Raw genomic sequence first — 19,214 nt, 5'->3', positions numbered from 1 at the left:
CATGCCTGGCCTAGGTTTTGTTTTAAGATGGTGTATATATACTTTATAGTGGAGGTGTTTTACCTACCTGCATGTATATCCGTGTACACATGTGTGCAGAGCCTGAAGGTGTGCGGTGTGTGGAGGCCAGAAAAGGCTGTCAGATCCCCTGGAACTGGAGCTCCCTTGTTGCTACCCCAAGGGAGCTATGGACCAAAGTTTGTTCTCTGGAAGAACAGCCAGTGCTCTTAACAGTTGAGCTGTCTCTAGCCCTGTAATCAACATGGGTTTCCTTTTCCCTTTCTTAAAGACGTGTTTTAATTATGTGTCTGTGTGGGTGTCTGTGTGGGCAGTGAATGCACAGGTCTATGAAGGTCAGAGCATTGGGTTTCTCAGAGCTAGGGTTGTAGGCAACTTGTGAGCCACTAGAAGTGGGTACTGGGAAATGAACTGAGGGTCTCTACAATAGCTGTACATGCTTTTAACTGCTGAGCTCTCTCTAGCTCCCAGAGGGCAGAAGGGGGCTCTCCTGAAGCTGGAGAGAGTGTGAGCTGCCTGGTTGGGCGCCAAGAGCAGACTGTGGGTTCTGTGGAACACCGAAAATCATTCACAGCTGAGCCATCTCTCTTGCCTTTCAACATGGTTTTGAATATGTATTTGTTTTGACCTCTTACACATTCAGTGAGTGCTCTAACAGCCTGTAGGACTCAATGCTCTCCTTTCATTATGTGTTTTCTGGAGACCAAAATCAAGTTGAACTCAGATTGTCAGGTTTGGTGCCAAGTTTTTTCACCTGCTGAACAATCTAAGTAGCCCAGACACTCTCCTGTGGTAGTAGGAGGTTTGGCTGTTAACTCAGTGCCAAGTACTCATCCTTTTGAAGTAATAACACTTCTTTTTCTCTTACCTAGTTGCCAATAGAAGGCCCTATCGAGAATACTACGTGGAGGCTTTTGGAGACCCTTCTGAAAAAGCCTGGGTGGCTGGAAAAGCAATCGTCATGTTTGAAGGCAGGCATCAATTTGAAGAACTACCTGTCCTTAGGAAAAGAGGGAAACAGAAAGAAAAAGGATATAGACATAAGGTAAAGACAATACACAAACAAGACCCTCTGGAAGAAGTGGGAGAAACAACGTTGTGGATTTAGAGTATGCTGTTCCCTTTAGTTAGGATAGCTGAAGAGATGATAGCAAGGAAGTAGTGTAAGCACCAGCTGTGCCTAGTTTTCATACAGCTTTATACTGAGTGTTTTGAGAAGTGGTTCTACCTACCTCTGACTTGGCAGAAAGAAGTAATGGACACTATTTGGTTATCTTTCGTTTTGTTTTTCGAGACAGGACTTCTCTGCGTAGCCCTGGCTGTGCTGGAACTCACTCTGTAGACCGGGCTGCCCTTGAACTCATGGAGATTCACTACCTCCACTTTCCAAGTGCTGGGACTACAGGAATACACCATCACCCTTAATTTATATGGTGCTGGGACTTCAACATTGTTATCTTTTGCTTGATACTTTGTTACAATTTGCTCAACAAAAAAGAAATTTAATTTTGTCAAAAACTATGTGCACATGTGCACATCTGAGCCAGGGTCTGGCTATATAGCCCTTTCAGAGCGGACCTTGATCTTTTGTGAAAATCCAACAAACCAACTTGTCATTCATTCTCTTTTTTCTTTGTGTCTCTCTGTCTCTGGTGTCAGTCCATTCCTCTCCCCCACCCCAGTTGGGCATGGACTCCAGGGCCTCAGGCATATCAGCAAAGTACCCTGTGGATGAGCTGCATTATCAGCCCTTGTTATCTTCCTTTTGTAAAGCTGAAGCTATACCCTTAGGCCATAATTCCTTCTTCCCCCCCCCCCCCCCTTTTTCACTTGTTCTCATACTTGTCCTTCTTATCAGTTGATTAGCTTTATGGACCCTTGGTATTTTGTTCCAACTAACCTCAACTCCTGGGCTCAGATGATCCTTCCTCCTCAACTACTTGAGCAGCTGGGACTGTAGGTACTAAACATTTGCTGTGATGATGACCAAAAGCAAGCTTGGGGAGGAAAGGGTTTCTTCAGCTTACACTTCCACAGCACTCTTTGTCATTGAAGGAAGTCATGACAGGAGCTCAAACAAGGCAGGATCCTGGAGGTAGGAATTGATGCAGAGGCCATGCAGGAGGGGGCTGGGGTACTGGGTTGCTGCTTACTGGCTCAGCCTGCTTTCTTACAGACCCCAGGACCACCAGCCCAGGGCGGCACCACACCCGAAATGAGCTGGCCCTCCCCAATTGAGCACTAATTAAGAGAGTGCCTACAGCTGGGCCTCAGGGAGGCATCTCCTCAACTCAGGCTCCTTTCCCTCTGATGACACACAAACATCACTATTTAGGCACAACCCTTCCTTTCTTATTCTCTAAGATCTCACATTAAAAACATAAATAATTTTGAAAGTCCACAGTCTTTACAAATCAAACACATTAAAATTTCATTGGCTGTGAAATAGCCAATTTAGAAAAAATAGAACATCTTTAAATTGTAGTCTTCAGTAAGATAAAAAATAAATACTTTCTTACTTCAAGAGGGAATAATCAGGGCACAGTCACAATCAAATCAAAGCAAAACCAGACTCAAACCATCCAACTTGGGGGACTCACTCACAATCTTCTGGGCTCCTCCAAGGGGCTTGGGTCACTTCTCTGGCTCTGCGCTCTACAGCACACACAGCTTGTCTTGTGGGCTCAGCCTGGCTCCACTCCACAGCTGCTGTTGTTCGTGGTGGTCATCCCATGGTTCTGCCATCTCCAAAATGCTGGGGTTTCTGCAACTGGCCTGCACTTTCACCAGTAGCCTCTCATAGGATCTCTTCATGGTACCAAACCCCAACTTCTCCACATGACTCCTTCAATCCTGGGCCTTCAACTGCTCCTGAGGCTACTTCTTCACCAATGGCCTCTCCTGACCTCTCACAGTGTTAAGCCTCAGCTGCTCTCCATGACCCCTTCCTGCCTTCAAAATCACCAGTACCACCTGGTGACTCTTATGCATTACAAAGTCTGGCTGCCAGCATGAGGTACAACTTTGGCTGCCTTTGGAACACTGCTTCTCTGTGGTCTCAGGAAATACTTCCCAAAAGATTTTTACCTCAGTGATGTTGCTCTCTTAACCATCACTAATTTCTTAGTGCCAGCTAGCCAGCACCAATTGTCCCAGTAACTCAAAGCTTTCACTTCAGTGGTGCTGGTCTCTTGTTAATCATGGCTGACTCTTCCAGTTCCCCTTGACCAGATTGACAGACTTCTAGCAAATGGGCCTGATAGAGTCTTTAAATTTTTGTTTGAAGCATCAAGCCAGGCCTCCATCTTCTGCAGTTTTCTAATCTCCCAAGCTCCTACAGAAGAGCTTACCAAACATTAAACATTCAATGGCTTTTCTTACACAAAGTTCCAAGGTCCTTCCACAATCCTCACCAAAACATGGTCAGGTATGTCACAGCAATAGCCAACAAACTATCCTGGTACCAACTTACCTTAGTTATAGATACTGTTGCTGTGATGAGAGCAGCTATGACCAAAGCAACTTGGGGAGGAAAGGGTTTATCCGGCTCACATTTCCACAGCACTGTTCACCTTTGAAGAGGACTAACACAGGATAAGATCCTAGAGGAAGTGATGGAGAAGCCATGAAAGGAAGGATGCTGCTTACTGGCTTACTCCCTGTGGATTGCTCATCCTGCTTTCTTATAGACCCCAGGACTATCAGCATAGGGGTGGCACCACCCACAGTGAGCTGGGCCCTCCCCCATTATCACTAACTGAGAAAATGCCCTACAGCTGGATCTCATGAAGGCATTTCCTCAACTCAGTCTCCTTCCTCTCTGATGACTCTAGCTTGTGCTCACACAAAACCAGCCAGTACAAATACTTTGCCTGGCTTTTATAGCAAATTGTGTAAGAAATTGTTTGGTTTTTTGAGCTGGGTGTGTTTGTTGGTTTACACTTGTAATTCCAGCACCTAGAAAGCAGAGGCTGGAGAATCATTTCAGAGTTGAGGCCACCTTGGTCTACATAGTGGGTTCTCTGTCCCAGCCAGGTTTATATAGAACAAGAATCTCAGAAAAGCAAAGGGCACTAGTTCTTAGATTGTTGCTTCTTACTTCAGTATATGTAAGTGCTTTTATACTGTCTTTTTCCTAATGTTAAATTATGATTATAGGAGCTGGCTGCACTGGCACACACCTGTAATTCCAGCACTAAGGGAGGCAGAGGCAGGCAGATTTGCGTCAATTCAAGGCCAGCCTGGTCTACAAATTGAGTTCAGGACAGACAAACACAGAGAAACCCTGTCTCAAAAAAAATAAACTAAACCAACCAAACACACAAAAATAATGATTATACTGTTAATCATAGTTGAGGTAAATTCAAAGTTAATGATGAACTGCCACTTATAACAAGTGCACAGGATTTGTCTATGTCTCTTAAACTAGCACAGCAGCATGTACTTTAACTAATGTTTAAAATTATAAAATACTCAATATATTACAAAGTTTTGTTCTTACAGTACTAATGTGTGCTGTTGTTAGGATGAAAGAGTTTAACAGCTTCTTGCTACTGTTCTCAGTGCATGATAGTGGGGGAAGGGGTCAGATTTTTTTTTTTTTTTCTAATATATAAGTGAAGGTTTATTGGAAGCAGTTCTCAGCCACTCTTCGGGGGCTGGGGCAGAGAGACAAAAGTGCACACAGGGAGAGGAGGAGGAGAAGAAGAAGAAGAGAGATACAGAAAGAGGAGAGCAGAGGGGATAGCTTGTGTTGAGCTTTAGGTGTGGAGGTTGAGTATCTCTTTTTAGAAGTCACTAGGATTTTTCTGCTTTGAAAACGTAACCTGATTTACTTTGATCATTATCATTAGCACAGATACGTGTATGATTATGTCTGAAGTAGACGAAATGGTCAGTGTAGTACCTTCCAGGAGGAGGCTACCTGTCTAGTGTCCTTATATTTTATATGTGTTGGAGAGCATTCTAAGTATTAATATATTTGTGAATAGTAACTGGTAGGTAGAACCTTGCCAAATAACACTGTAGAAATCCAAGGATGGAAGGTTCTGGAAAGTAGGTGTCCTTCAGTGTATGAATGTCCTCATTCATGAAAAATTTAGAGACGCCCATAAGCATCCTGTGCACCCGTCTTGTTTTGTGTCTTTGGATTAAGGAATTAGGCCCTGAAGAGAGCTTGGTTATGCTCCAGGCCACATACAGCCTAGAAGAGCATTGGCTAGAGCCAAAGGCGGTAACAGCTGCAGCTTCAGATTTCAGGTCCTGCAGGAGCACCTGCCTCATTCATTCCTCTTGTCTTGTTTGTCCATGCTTTTCTTCTTTGAGGCTTCTCTTACCTGCCGGCCTGCCTTCCTTCTTTCCTTCCTTCCCTTTTTAGCAGCTGTGCATGTGTATGCTTCTGCGCCCCCCCCCTTTTTTATTCTAAGGCGTAAATATAAATATGGAAGGTTGAGTATTTAGAAATGGACCTTGGGGTTGGAGATCTGGAGAGGTGTCTCATCTCAGCGGTTAAGAGCTCTGTCTATTCTTCCATAGGTCCTGAAATCAATTCCCAACAACAACATGGTGACTCAAAATCAGCTCTACTGGCATCTGTTGCCCTCTTCTGGCATGCAGGTGTACATGCAGATAGAGCACTTGAATGAATCCTTTTTTCTTTTCTTTTCTTTTCTTTTTTTTTTTTTTTTTTTTTCCGAGACAGGGTTTTCCGTGTAGCCTTGACTTTCCAGGACTCACTTTGTAAATGAACTCACAGAGATCCTCCTGCTTCTGCCTTACAGGCATGCAGCACTGTGCCAGCTAAATGAATCTTAGAAAGAAAAAAAAAAATTAAATATTTGAAGAAATGGATCTTGCTTTAAAAATTGAGTTTTACTATCTTTAATTGACGTTACTAGTCTTCTCAGTTTTGTTGATAAATGCCAAAAGTGTGGTGATACTTATGAGACTAGTTCTTCTAGATATGATAGGTAATTTCTTTCTTTCTGGTTTTCTGAGACAGGGTTTCTGTGTGTAGCTTTGGCTGTCCTAGAACTTGCTCTGTAGTCCAGGTTGGCCTTGAGCTCAGGGATCTGGCTTCCAGTTGCTGGGATTAAAGGGAAACATCTCTGCGTCCAGTATGATAGTTATATTAATAATGGTATTGTGGGGAATCCTTGGTAGGCAGTCTGTAATAAACTCAGATGCTAATATTAGGCCATTCCATAGAAAGACATTGACATGGTTGTTAATCCATATAACTTTATCTCAACAGCAGAAAGGGTGCTTTCAGTAAGAACAGCAAGATTATCCAGGAGTAGTAGTGGGCATCTTTGATTGCAGTACTTGGGAGGCAGAGGCAGAAATTTTTGTGAATTTGAGGCTGGCCTGGTCTACCTACATAGTGAGTTCCAGGACAGCCAGAGCTGCATAGTGAAACCCTGTCTTGAAAAACTAAAACAAAAACAAACAAACAAACAAACAAACAAAAAAACAGAACAAGATCTGGTTGCTTCTGATTTGAGATGTTATTACCTCTGTTTTTCCTTTTATTTTTTTTAATAAATAGTATTCTTGTTTTTCTTTTACTTTAAGGTTCCTCAGAAAATTTTGAGTAAATGGGAAGCCAGTGTTGGTCTTGCTGAGCAATATGATGTTCCCAAAGGATCTAAGAACCAAAAATGTGTCCCTAGTTCAATCAAGTTGGACAGCGAGGAGGAGATGCCATTTGAGGACTGTACAAATGACCCTGAATCAGAGCACGACCTGCTGCTTAATGGCTGCTTGAAGTCTCTGACTTTTGATTCTGAGCATTCTGCAGATGAAAAGGAGAAGCCCTGTACCAAGTCTCGAGTTAGAAAAAGCTCTGATAATATAAAAAGGACTAGTGTGAAAAAGGGCCTTATGCCATTTGAAGCACACAAAGAGGAGCAGAGGGGGAAAGTTCCAGAGAACCTTGGCTTAGACTTTCTCTCTGGGGGTGTATCAGATAAACAGGCTTCTAATGAACTTTCCAGGATAGCGAACAGCCTAACGGGGTCTAGCACTGCACCAGGAGGTCTCCTGTTTTCTTCATGTGGACAGAACACTGCTAAAACAGATTTTGAGACTTCAAATTGTGATTCTTTATCAGGTTTATCTGAGAGTGCTTTACTCTCCAAACATTCTGGAGAAAGAAAGAAACTCCAATCAGGCCCAGTGTGCAGCTCAAAAGTACAGCTTTGCTATGTGGGAGCTGGTGACTCGGAAAAGCCAAGTGACTCTGTTAGTGTGTGTGCCCCTTCTGATGGTGGGAGCAGTGGTGTGGAGCACACCTCAGAGTGTGCTAACACTGTCGGTGAAGTCACAGATGTTTCCGATAGAGCAGAGGACGGTGTGTCCATGCACGGAAAGGAAACAAAGTATTCTAGGTACCCCGCCACAAACAGGGTAAAAGAGAAACAGAAATCTGTCATTCCTAATTCACACACAGACCGCCTACTGCATTCTACCAAGAGAGCTGAGCCGGAAACTGCTGAGGCGCCTCAGGCCAACCTTTCTGATCTTAAACTCTGTAGTGCTGCTCCCAGGTCCCAGCCAGGATTTAGGAATGATGGCCTCACTACAAAGTTCAGCGCACCACCAGGCATTTGTGGTGAGAGCTCACTGAAAGGTGGGGCTGCAAACCAGACTCTGTTCCCTTTGAAAGACAGACAGCCTAAGGCCCGCAGCATAAAATGCAAGCATAAAGAAAACCCAGCTGCTGAAGAATCAGCTACAAATGAGGACCTCACCTTGAAATGCTGTTCTTCTGATACCAATGGCTCTCCTTTGGCCAGCGTGTCCAAAAGTGGTAAAGCAGAGGGGCTAAAACTACTGAGCAATATGCACGAGAAAACCAGAGATTCGAGCGATATAGAGACAGCGGTGGTGAAGCATGTTCTGTCAGAATTGAAGGAGCTCTCTTACAGATCATTAAGCGAGGATGTCAGTGACTCGGGAACATCAAAGTCATCAAAGCCTTTACTGTTTTCTTCTGCTTCTACTCAGAATCATATACCTATTGAGCCAGATTACAAATTTAGTACATTGCTAATGATGCTGAAAGATATGCATGATAGTAAGACGAAGGAGCAACGGCTGATGACTGCTCACAATCTGCCTTCCTACCGCACTCCAGATCGTGGGGACTGTTCTGGTAGCCCAGTAGGGACATCTAAAGTTTTGGTGTTAGGAGGATCCACACACAATTCTGAAAAACCTGGAGACAGCACTCAGGACCAGGGCTGCCCGAGTCCCAGTGGGGGTGACTCTGCATTGTCTGGAGAACTGTCTTCCCTGCCCAGCTCCTCGGCTGACAAAAGGGACCTCCCTGCTTGTGGGAAAAGCCGCTCAAACTGCATTCCAAGGCGCAACTGTGGCCGAGCAAAACCATCAACCAAATTGAGAGAAGCCATTTCAGCCCAGATGGCAAAACTCCCAGTCAACCCAAAAGCCTTAAAGACAGAGCGAAAGAGAAAGTTGAACCACCGACTTCCAGCTGTGACCCCTGTAGCTAACCGGCTGGGAGACAAAGGCAGCGGAGGCTCAGTGAATGGCCCATCCAGGGGCGGGGCTGAAGATCCTGGTGAAGAAGAGCCTCTTCAACAAATGGGCCATTTGAGAAATGAAGACACCCGTTTTTCTGAGGTACTTTTTGATAGCAAGGTTAAACAATGTGACTCTGATAAAATTCTTGACAAAGAACCTTCTTTTGAGAATAGAAAAGGCTCGGTTCTGGGCTCTGGGATGAACAGTGAGAATGATGAATGTCATGGTGTTAATCAAGTGGTGCCTAAAAAGCGGTGGCAGCGGTTAAATCCAAGGCGCCCTAAGCCTGGAAAGCGCATCAACAGATTTAGGGAGAAAGAGAACTCAGAGGGAACGTTTGGAGTCATGCTTCCTGGTGACCCTGTGCAGAAGGGCCCCGGTGAGTACCTGGAACAGAGAGCTACAACCCTACTCGAGGACTCCACAGCCGATCCCAATCATGGCAGCCACTCGGATTCAGTCGGGCCTCGGATGAACGTTTGTGATAAACCCAGTGTCAGCACGGGCGACGTGGAAAAGGAGACAGGAATTCCCAGTTTGACACCACAGACCAAGCTCCCCGAGCCAGGTAAGGACCGCACCTGGTGTAAAGTGATGAGTTTATTGATGCTCTTCTAAAGTCCCTGGTCTGTCTGTCTTTCTGTCGCAAAGGAAGGTGTGTTACAAATGTGGAGGGCAGGGTTACCACTTGAGTAAGAAACTGTGTATTTGGAAAACTGACATTTAAAGCTGGGTTGCCTGTATTTTCAGACCTTTTGTTTTGTTTTGTTGCTACCATTGAGGATTGAATTTAAGACCTCATGTGCTACTGTAGTGTCAGTTACATGCCTTACCTGTTTATTTTTATAAGAAGCCTCTTTTTCTATAGGTCCTAACATTTTTTTTCCCCTTTCCAGTTTTTTACTTCATTAAGTTGGCTGACATTTTGGGATTCAGGAGGTAATTGACAGGTTGTAGGCCTAAAATTTTAAGTGTATTCATTAGTGTACTGGTAGTAAAAAGACTTGACCAGAAATTTAATTTCCTTTGATCATAATTTAAGATGGATCTACATTTTTATGTACATATAATGGACATGCTAAGAAATCCTATCCTATGGGCTACCCCTTTCACTCTCTTGTGTCTTAAATTTTTGTTTGTTTTTGGTTTTGTTTTGAGACAGAGTGTCTTTGTAGTCCTGGAAGTCTTGGAACTTGGTGTGTAGCCCAGGCTGCCTTGAACTCAAGAGATCCCAAAGAGCAGGACCACACCCAGCTAACTTTTTTTTTTTTTTTTTTTTTGAGTAGTTTAAAGTCTCATGTAATGAGTTTTTACTGTTTTTGCCCTTGAAACTGTTTTGTTAGGTGTCATAGCCAGGAAGCTACTGCCTATCCCAGTGTGATAACATTCTTCTCTCTGCCTGAGGATTTCATTGTTTCAGGTCTTGTACCTGTGTGCCTTGTTGGTGAGATAGATAGACAGACAGACAGATATCATCAATTTTTTTTTTGGTATTGTAGAAGGCAAAGTCCCTGTTTGTTTGTTTGTTTGTTTGACGTGGATATGCAGTTCTCCCAAATCATTTGTTGAAGAAGCATATTTTCTCCATTGAGATCATGTTGTTTGAGCTTCCTGAGTGCTGAGATTCTGGATGCAAATTAACAAGCCCAGCTTGGAAAATTTGAGAATGTTGACCTTCCTGGTTGATGCCCTAGTGAGCGTCGACTTCCGGAGCTTTGGTATTTTAAATTTTATGTTTGCTATTTTCAGTTACATGTGTGTCGGTGTGTGGGTATGTGCACATGAGTACGGTCTCAGTAGAGCTGTTGAATTCCCCTGGAACTAGATTTATAGGTCAGTGTGAGCTGCCTGATGTGGGTGCTGGAAATCGAACTTGGGTCCTCTGGAAGAGCAGTACATGCTTTTAACTGCTGCATCATCTCTCCAGCCATGAAAAGGTGTTAGATTATCTAATCGTTTTATTCATTATTTCTGTTTAAATTTTTTCTCCTTTGTCTTTTACTTTCTCTGTGTAGCCTTTGCTATCCTAGAACTAGCTGTGTAGGTCAGGCTGCCCCTGACTGGTACTGGCAGGAGCTCAACTTTGTATCAATACTTTTAATGATTCATTTCATTCATTCAGTCTTGTCGGATTGACAGTTTCAAGGAATTTGTTTAGTTCTTCTGGATTGTTCAGTTTGTTGGTGTATAGTTCTTAAGGATTTCCAGTTGTAATATCTCTTTATGATTTAAGTCCTTTTTTTCTTAATGTTGCCAAGAGCTCGTAATATGTATATATCTTTCTTTTCAAAACTCCAGCGTGAGGGCCTAGAGGGATGGCTCAGCAGTAAGAGTGCAACTGTTCTTGCCCAAGACCCGAGTTAGGATCCTAACACATTCCGATTGGATCAGAACCACCTGGAACTTCCACTCGGGAGTGTAAGCTCATCTTCACTCACATGCACCTTATGGGTGTGTCCCATAATTCAACATACACACACACACACACACACACACACACACACACACACACAAACCAAATATCCGTTAATGAAAAAGAGGCCATGAGTTTCAAAAAGCAAGGTTGGGTATACGGGAGGGCTGGGTGGGGGTTGATGTAATCTCAAAAATAAATAATTTTTAAAAATGGAATACGTTTTTCAAAAACCTTCCACTAGGCGCTTAAAAGTATTTTTTCTGCTGATCATAGGGATCTAGCCTAAGACCTTGGTGTTGGAGCCGTTAGCTGGTGTACGTTCCTAACTTCTGGTTTTTGTTGTTGTTCCTTGCATTTTTCCTCTCGGTTTTTATAATTCGGCAGTGCTTTCTTTCCTTCTGCTAACTTTGGATTACATTTTCATAGATTGTTTATATCTTAGGCTGTCCTTGTACTTGCTCTGCTAGCCTTTGACCTGTAGATAGATATTCATTCCTGCTTCTACTTTCACCATACAAACCAGGCCTAGCTAGAACTGTTTTTGTTTTGTTTTGTTTTTTTTAATTTATTATGTGTACAATGTTCTGTCTGCATGCACACCTACACGCCAGAAGAGGGCACTAGGTCTCATTATAGGTGGTTGTGAGCCACCATGTGGTTGCTGGGAATTGAATTCAGGACCTTTAGAAGAGCAGTACTCTTAACCTCTGAGCCATCTCTCCAGCCCCGAACTCTGTTTTTTGATAGGACCTCAGTATTCAGTCCCGACTACCCTGGAACTCCCTGGATAGACCAAGCTGATTTTGAATGTGCAAAGCTCCTCCCGTTCTGCTCCCCTAGCTTTTTGGGGGTCCTCCCAGCTTTTTTGGGGTCTTTTGAACTTTTATTTCTTTCTATGTCCTCTTCTTCAGATTTGGGAAGTCTTTTCAAGCAAGGTATTGGTCTTTTTTTTTTTTTTCCCCTTGAAACATTATGTGGTCTCTTGGTGCTCTTGTTGGTGTCTTGTTTTTATATATTTTTTCCTATTTCTTGATGGCATGCATTTTTAATTACTCTGTTTTAAAAGGGTGCAGTGGTTAGTGTTGTAAACATGACAAGCTCTAGAATTACGTGGAAGATGGGCTTCTGGGCCTGCCTGTGAGGGATTTTCCTGATTACTTTAATTGGTGTAGGAGGGCTCTGGACCTGGGCTGTCAAAGTGAGAAATCGAACCCCTAGGCTACGTTCACAAGCTCTCTTCACGTGGATGCAGGGACTAACCACTTCAGCTCCTGTTGCCTACCTGTAAGCTCAAATACTTTGACGTACATTCTCTCTTACATTATTTTTGTTGCGGTGTCTTCTTACAGCACCAGGAAAAGAAACTAAGGCCCAGGATGTAGCAGGGTGCTGGGACTGAACCCTGGGCCTGAAGTTAGCACTCTTGTCAGATCTGGACATCCAGCCCTTTGAATTCTCTTTAGAGTTGGCTGATTTCCTTTTTCTCCTACTTGACCACATTCTCTGTCGAATTTTTCTAGTAAATTTCATTTCAGTTCTGTTCTTTAGCTGCAGGGTTTATTGTTTTTGAATTTTCCCTGTGGTGATTTTAATCTTGTTCATGCATTGATTGACTTTCATTTTTAATCGTGTGTTATCATGTAGATAATTGAGTTTCTTAGACAGCTATTTAGAATTCTTTATTTGGAGTTGGTTTGTGGAGACTTTTTCTTCTTTGTTTTATAATGGGTCGTATTCACCCCATTCTCCATCTCTCCTCTTTTCCTACCTCACAAACAGAAGCTGCTGTTGGATCTGAGCTGTACGGTGAGGGGCAGTTTCTGAGAAAGTGAAATGATTTTTTTTTTTTTTTTACCCTTGTTGTGGTTGTTCCTGAGATTGCAATGTTTTAACTAGTTTTTGGAGTTACTACAAGGGTCACAATCTCTGAGAGTAACAAGGACTAGGGCTGTTTATTTTTATTTTGAAGATCCTCTAGCTGGATGTGGTGGTGCACGCCTGTAGTCCCAGCACTCAGTAAGGAGGCAGAGGCGGGCGGATCTCTGTGAATTCCGCCAGCCTGGCCTACAGAGTGAGTCCAGGACAGCCAGGGCTACACAGAGAACCAAAAAACCAAACAAGAAAACCTCTTATTTCAAGTTTTTAGTGTTAATGGTATTTCTTTGTATGAATGAGTTAAGTTTATTTTCAGCTGTTGGTAGATTTGGGGTTGTTTACATTTTTGGTCTTTTATGAATGAATATATGTATTACAGATATAAAATGTTTTGCATGGATACATGGTTTTCCTCTGCAAATATACCCAGGAATGGAATTGCCAAGTAATTTAGTAATTTTGTGCTAAAACATTTGAGAAATTGCTGGAAAGTATCTAATTTTATATTCCCTATAGCAGTATGAGTGTATCTCTACATGCCCATCACCCTTTTTTTGATTGTAGCCATTCTAGTAAGTATAGAGTGGTTGACACTGTAAAAAAAATTACATTTTCATTTCTCTGACTAGTGATTTGGGCATCTTGTATGTAATTGGCTATTTGTATACTTTATTGGAAAAAATGTCTATCCAGTCTTTGATTATATTACTGTTTATGTGTTTTGTTTTTTGTGGTTTTGGGGATAAACCAAAGGGCTTATTAGTACATGCTGGAAAAGCATTCTACTCTCAGCCTTCTCTAGGTATTGTAACTGAGCTCTTTGTCTTTAAGTTGTAAGTATTCTCTGTTCTAGATATTAGTTGTATTTTGAACTGATCTTTGGATTGTATTTCTGCTTTCTTGATCATAACCTTTTAAAGTACAGAAATATTTAAATCTTGATAAAATCTGTTCTTTCTTTGTGCGTTTGGGTCATATTTTGAATATTACATGTGTAAACTGTGGTCATGAAATAAAGATTTATTCCTGCATTTTTTTCCTAGAGCCTTTGATTCTTTTTTTTTTTTTTTTTGAAAAGTAATGGCATGAGTTAGGCTACTCAGCTTTATTGCTTTACATATTAGTATCCATTTGACTCACAGTATTGAGAAAGGTTATCACTAGCTGTGTGTGGTAGCTCTCCAGCACTTGCAAAGAGAAATTAGGATGATGGCTGTTTTTTGAAGCCAGCTGATCTAGAGAATGACCCTGTTTCCTTAGAGAAAAGTATTATTGTGTGGTCCTGTTGGCACATGTTGAAAATATACAAGCAGCAAATATGCCAGGGTTATCACTGAGGGCGGTCTTCAGTTGCTCTCCACCTTAGTGTTTTGTTTTTTTAAAGGGAGTTTTCCGGAGACAGGGTTTCTCTATGCAGCCTTGTCTGTCCTGGACTCGCTCTGTAGACCAGGCTGACCTCAAACTCACAAAGATCCACCTGCCTCTGCCTCCCCGAGAGCTGGGATTACAAGCATGGGTCACGGCGCCCGGCCGCTTACCTTAGTTTTTTTGATAGGATGTCTCAGTGAACCTGGAGCCTACCAGTTTCCATAGGCTGGGCGACAAACAGCTGACAGACTGCCTTTCAAGTGCTCGGATGACAGGCATGTACTGCTATGCTATTTACACAAGGGCTAGGAATGTGACCCCACTTTTTGCAGCGAGTACTTTGCTGCCTGAACAGTCTCTTCAGCACCCGGTTCCCTTTTTCCAGTTACAGGAAAGGGGCAGCCTTTGAGAGCTACAGTCCTGTACTTTCCTGTCCGGCCCGTCTCTCCACTCCCAGTGTTCATCCCAGAATGAGACGCTGTCGGTATCATGCAGCCTTTTTTTTTTTTTTTTTAAGATTTTATTTATTATGTATACACTGTTCTGTCTGCATATGTGCCTGCATATCAGAAGAGGGCACAAGATCTCACTATAGATAGTTGTGACACCATGGTTGCTGGGAACTGAACCCAGGACCTCTGGAAGAGCAGCCAGTGCCCTTAACCTTTGAGCCATCTCTCCAGCCCCACAGTTTTGCAATGTTTAATTGGTTTATCTTTGAAATTAGAGAGTGTGAATGTTTAAAGCTCGTACTTTTCCAAGATGATTTTGACTTTGTCCTTTGTGTTTCATATTCATTTAAATTTGTTAATGTCTTCAGTATCCCTCTCTGGGATGGAGACTGCTGAAGCTGTAGGTATCTCAGGCCATGTTGCTGTTCTGGCTTCTAGTTCAACAAGCTAGGACTTGTCCAAGTTGTACTTGTTTGTTTCAGTATTGTTTTATAATTTTTAGTTTATAAGTTTTTACACTTTTTCTAAATGTATCCCCAACTTAATGTTTTAACATTTATTTATTGACCTACTTATTTAGATATGTTTGTATGCATGAACGTGGATAGAGGTCATAGATGATTTGTGAGAGTTGATTTTTCTCCTTGTACTCTGTGGGTTCCAGGGTTTAAGTCAGGTCATCAGGCTTAAACAGGTACCAATACCCACAGAGCCATCTTGCTGATTCCTGAATACCTTTTTTTATTCTACTAAAATGAGATTGCTTTTCAAGTTTCATCAGATTGTTCATAAATATAGTTGATTTTTAAATTGCATATTTTTAAAAATTTATTTTTATGTTTATAGGTACTTAGCCTGCACATGTCTCTTACATCATGCGCTGTGCCTGCAGAGGCCAGATAAGGGCCTTGGATCCCCTACTACTAGACTTACAGATAGTTATGAGCCACTGTGTGGGTGGGCTGGAATCAACTCAGGAAGGTCAACCACTACCCTTAATTGCTGAACCAACTTCACAGCCCATCATATTGCTGTTAAACTTCTTAATTGTTCATTAGCTCACATAGATTTTCTGTGTACATGCCGTCTACAAATGTAGTTTTACCTTATCCTTTCATTTGCTTCTTTACTCCTAATTACCTTTGCTAGAATCTCTAGTGATGTTGCACAGACATGGAAAGATAAACAGGAATTCTAGACATTGTTCCCAGTCTTAGAAAAGCCATCTAGTGTTTCCTGTTATATCAGTAGTTGGTTTAGCCAGTGGGTTTTGCTGTTGAGGACCTTCCATTTTCTCCCTGTGTGTTCGTGACTTTCTCAGGGGTTTTGACTTAGAGTTTCAGAGCTTTCAGTCCACCCCAGAGAAAACAGCTTTCTGATTCCAGAGCAGAACCTCTCACATCCTAGCAGACAGGAAATAGGGAGCCAGGTCTAAGCCAGATGCTTTCCTCGTTTTATCCCCTGTGGTGCCCATTCTTTTGGGTCATGCCATCCACATTCAGGGTTGGTCTCCTCTCCCCTTTAGTGATTACACTCTGACCCCGCCCCTCAACACACAGATAAAGCCTGAGCTCTGTTTACCTAATCTCCAAGGTGCTCCTAGTCTAGTCTAATTAACAATTAAGGTTGACCATCATTGCGCTTAGTGAACTCATCAGATAGAGTTTGGGGCTTGTTTGGCTCCTTTCTTTCCTGTGTCTATCAATATGTATTAAACGTAGTTTGCAGTCTTGGGGTGAGTGTCACTTGGTTCTTGGTTGTGGTATGCGGTGTGATTCCTTTTTTCTTTTTCTTTTGTGTTTTTTTGTTTTTTTTTTTTTTTTTTTTTTGCTACGTTTGGTTTGCTTGTGGGTGTTTTCATCTACATCATAAATTGTCTTGGCTTGTTTTCTTTTTGTGATAATCTTTGTCTAGTTTTAGTAGCCTCATGGAATGAGTTATGACATAGGAATATGCTCTGTTTTTATTTGGGGGATAATGGGCATTAAATTCAGGTGAGTTTTCTATCACTGGTTTATACCCCCAGCTATTTTTTAACTTTTTCTTTTGATACAGAGTCTCACTAAGTTAGGCTGGGACTGAACTCACAATACAGTAGCTTAGGCAGGTCTTGAACTTAATGAGCCTTCTGCCTTAGTCCCTGGAGTAGCTGGGATTGAGTCTGGGCCTGGTTTGTTTTGTTTTGTTGGTGCTGTTTGGGACAGAGTACAAAGCTTGCACTTACTGCTGAGCTCTAGTTCCAGTGTTTTTTGTCAGCTAGGTGGTAGGTGTAGAACAGTGTCCTGCTCTGTAGCTCCTGTCAGCTTCCAACTCAGCATCTTCCCAAGCGGTGGAAATAGAGGCATGTTTGTGATTCCTTCCTTTTCCTCCACACACCCTTTCCTTAAAAAAAATCTGTAACTTCCCAGCCTCTCATGGTATATTTCTTCTGGTTGATCAAGTACATTACTATTCAAAGAAGTTACTGGTTTCCATTAGGGAAGGTTTATTTTGTGCATGTAACAAAAGTCAGGCCTGGCTTCTGTTTTTATATAGTGTTTGTTCCCTTTCAGTTGTACTTCGGCTCAAGCATAATTTGAAAAGGAATGGTTTAGGAATATTCAGCCCTATCCTTAGTTAGAATCACCTTTTTTCATTGTTGGCAAGATGAGATTTGGTTTTGTTTTAAATGGAAATTTTAAAAAACATTCTTTGTTTGGTTTTGGTTTTTAGAGACAGGGTTTCTCTGTGTAGCCCTGGCTGCCCTGGAACTTGCTCGGTAGCCCAGGGTGGACTCAACCGCATGGGTCTGTTTGCCTCTGCCTCCCCAGTGCTGGGTGGAGTGGAGGCGTGCCTCACCACCATCCAGCTTTAAAAGCATTCTTTGGGGAAGTTTGTGTCCCATGTATCTCTTTCTTGCGATGGCGTATGTGCGTGTGCCCACATGTGAGAAGGTCAGGAGGACAGCTTGGCGTCATTTCATTCTTGCACCCTGTGGGTTCCAGGGTGATGTCAGGTCGTCTGCCTTGGCAGCACCTTCCTACACAGTTACCCAGTTCTGTAGCCCACTATTTTGTTTGTTTGAGCCAGGGACTCACATAGCCCAGGCTGGCCTCACCTAGTAGAAGTGACCTTGAATTTTTTTTTCTCCCCTCCTCACCTCCTAATGGGTATGCACTACCACATACTAAAAATAAGAGACTTTTTTCCTCTCAGCAGTATTAATGTTGTGATACAAGCTCATTCAATTATTTTATTTTTATTTTTTGTCCTGTTGAATGTTATATACTGGTAATAATCTGCTGAGTGCGTAAGTAAGCTGGAACCTTTTCAAAGCATAGAAGAAAAGGAGCAAGCTAAGAACTCTGTTCTGCCTCTGTCATCATGGTAGCTAGAGGGCCCCTTGGAGAAGTACTTTGGGACTCCCCTAGGGAGCCAGGTGATTTGCACCACTGTACTCTGGCAATCTTAGTCCCATCTTCATGCCCCTCCCCCCTTCTCCCTGGCCTTTCCAGGCACCTTTTGGTTTTGTTGTTGTTTGTTTTATTACACCAGTCATCAGGAAAGATGTAGATGTGTGGGGTGAGGGGAGTCACAGAGGCACAAAACAAAAACAGAGTAATCTGACTTGGCTCAGTGCCTCCATCTCGTTTGGGGTTAGTCAAACAGGGCTGGGCTGAAGCTGCTGTACATTTAGCATAAGTCCATCTTTGCTGTAGCCTCTGCTTCCCTTGTTTGGCTCCAGGAGTCTTACTCGAGTCTTCCAACAATGTTTTTAGCCTTCTGTACCATCCGCTCTTGGGTTTTACCCTACCCAGTTACTTTTTCCTTGATGTGCTTTCCTTCTCTCACTGCCTTTGTTAGCAGATAGTCACAGGGCACTAGAGATAATTCTCTTCAGCTTTTAAAATCACCAGTAAACATGAGTATATTGTAAGAGTGTTGTCTTATATTTCATGTTTTTATGTAATTTTTGTTTGTACTGAATTTAGAGTGCTTTTGTTGTTGAGACATGCTGTCATGTTGCCCAAGCCAGGCTTGAACTCTTAGTCTTTCTGAGTCCAGAATTACAGAAATTGCCACCATGTCATTCTGTGTGGTGCTAGGCACTAACCCTGGGGCTTCCTCAGGGTTAGCACACTGAGAGAAATCCTTACTCAGACTTTTGGAAGAGCAAAATGGTAATATGTTGGTATATTTCAACATGAAAAAGATACAAAAAGTTTGTGGTGTTCGTTCCAGCTGTACCCTGCAGCAATTCAGCCTGTTTTCCAGGTGTCTCTCATGATTTTTGTTGTCATATTAGTGATAACTTTATTAAATTTCACAATATTTTTTATACCTTGCTATAATTTGTTAAATCTGCCCTTTATTAATGTTAAAATGATTTTTGTATTTCTAGAGATTGCTGCTCACCTCTTCCCTGGGTGGTAGGGTATGTGTTTGACAATGCCTCTCAGGTCTAGATTATGCTTTGTAATTGTCACATTAGACATTCCTGTAAGCAATAGAGAAAATTAAGGCTTGCATTCCATCAGTATTTCTCTAAAATTCATTCT

The 19,214-nt window shown here is 42.4% G+C and overlaps 1 protein-coding gene across 1 annotated transcript in view; it reads left to right on the top strand.

Annotated features, from left to right (window-relative positions):
* The window catches only part of LOC129668064 (histone-lysine N-methyltransferase, H3 lysine-36 specific-like), an 85,481-nt gene that overhangs the window by 28,033 nt on the left and 38,234 nt on the right, over positions 1–19,214 (top strand). Inside the window, exons 4-5 of the mRNA XM_055595816.1 lie at positions 891–1,063; positions 6,592–9,133. Coding sequence (XP_055451791.1) covers positions 891–1,063; positions 6,592–9,133 — 2,715 coding nt within the window. The remainder of the gene's footprint in view (positions 1–890; positions 1,064–6,591; positions 9,134–19,214) is intronic.

This window comes from Psammomys obesus, unplaced genomic scaffold (assembly GCF_907164565.1).
Source record: "Psammomys obesus unplaced genomic scaffold, mPsaObe1.curated_primary_1811, whole genome shotgun sequence".
NCBI lineage: Eukaryota > Metazoa > Chordata > Mammalia > Rodentia > Muridae > Psammomys > Psammomys obesus.
This window is presented reverse-complemented; position numbering and strand designations above follow the sequence as displayed.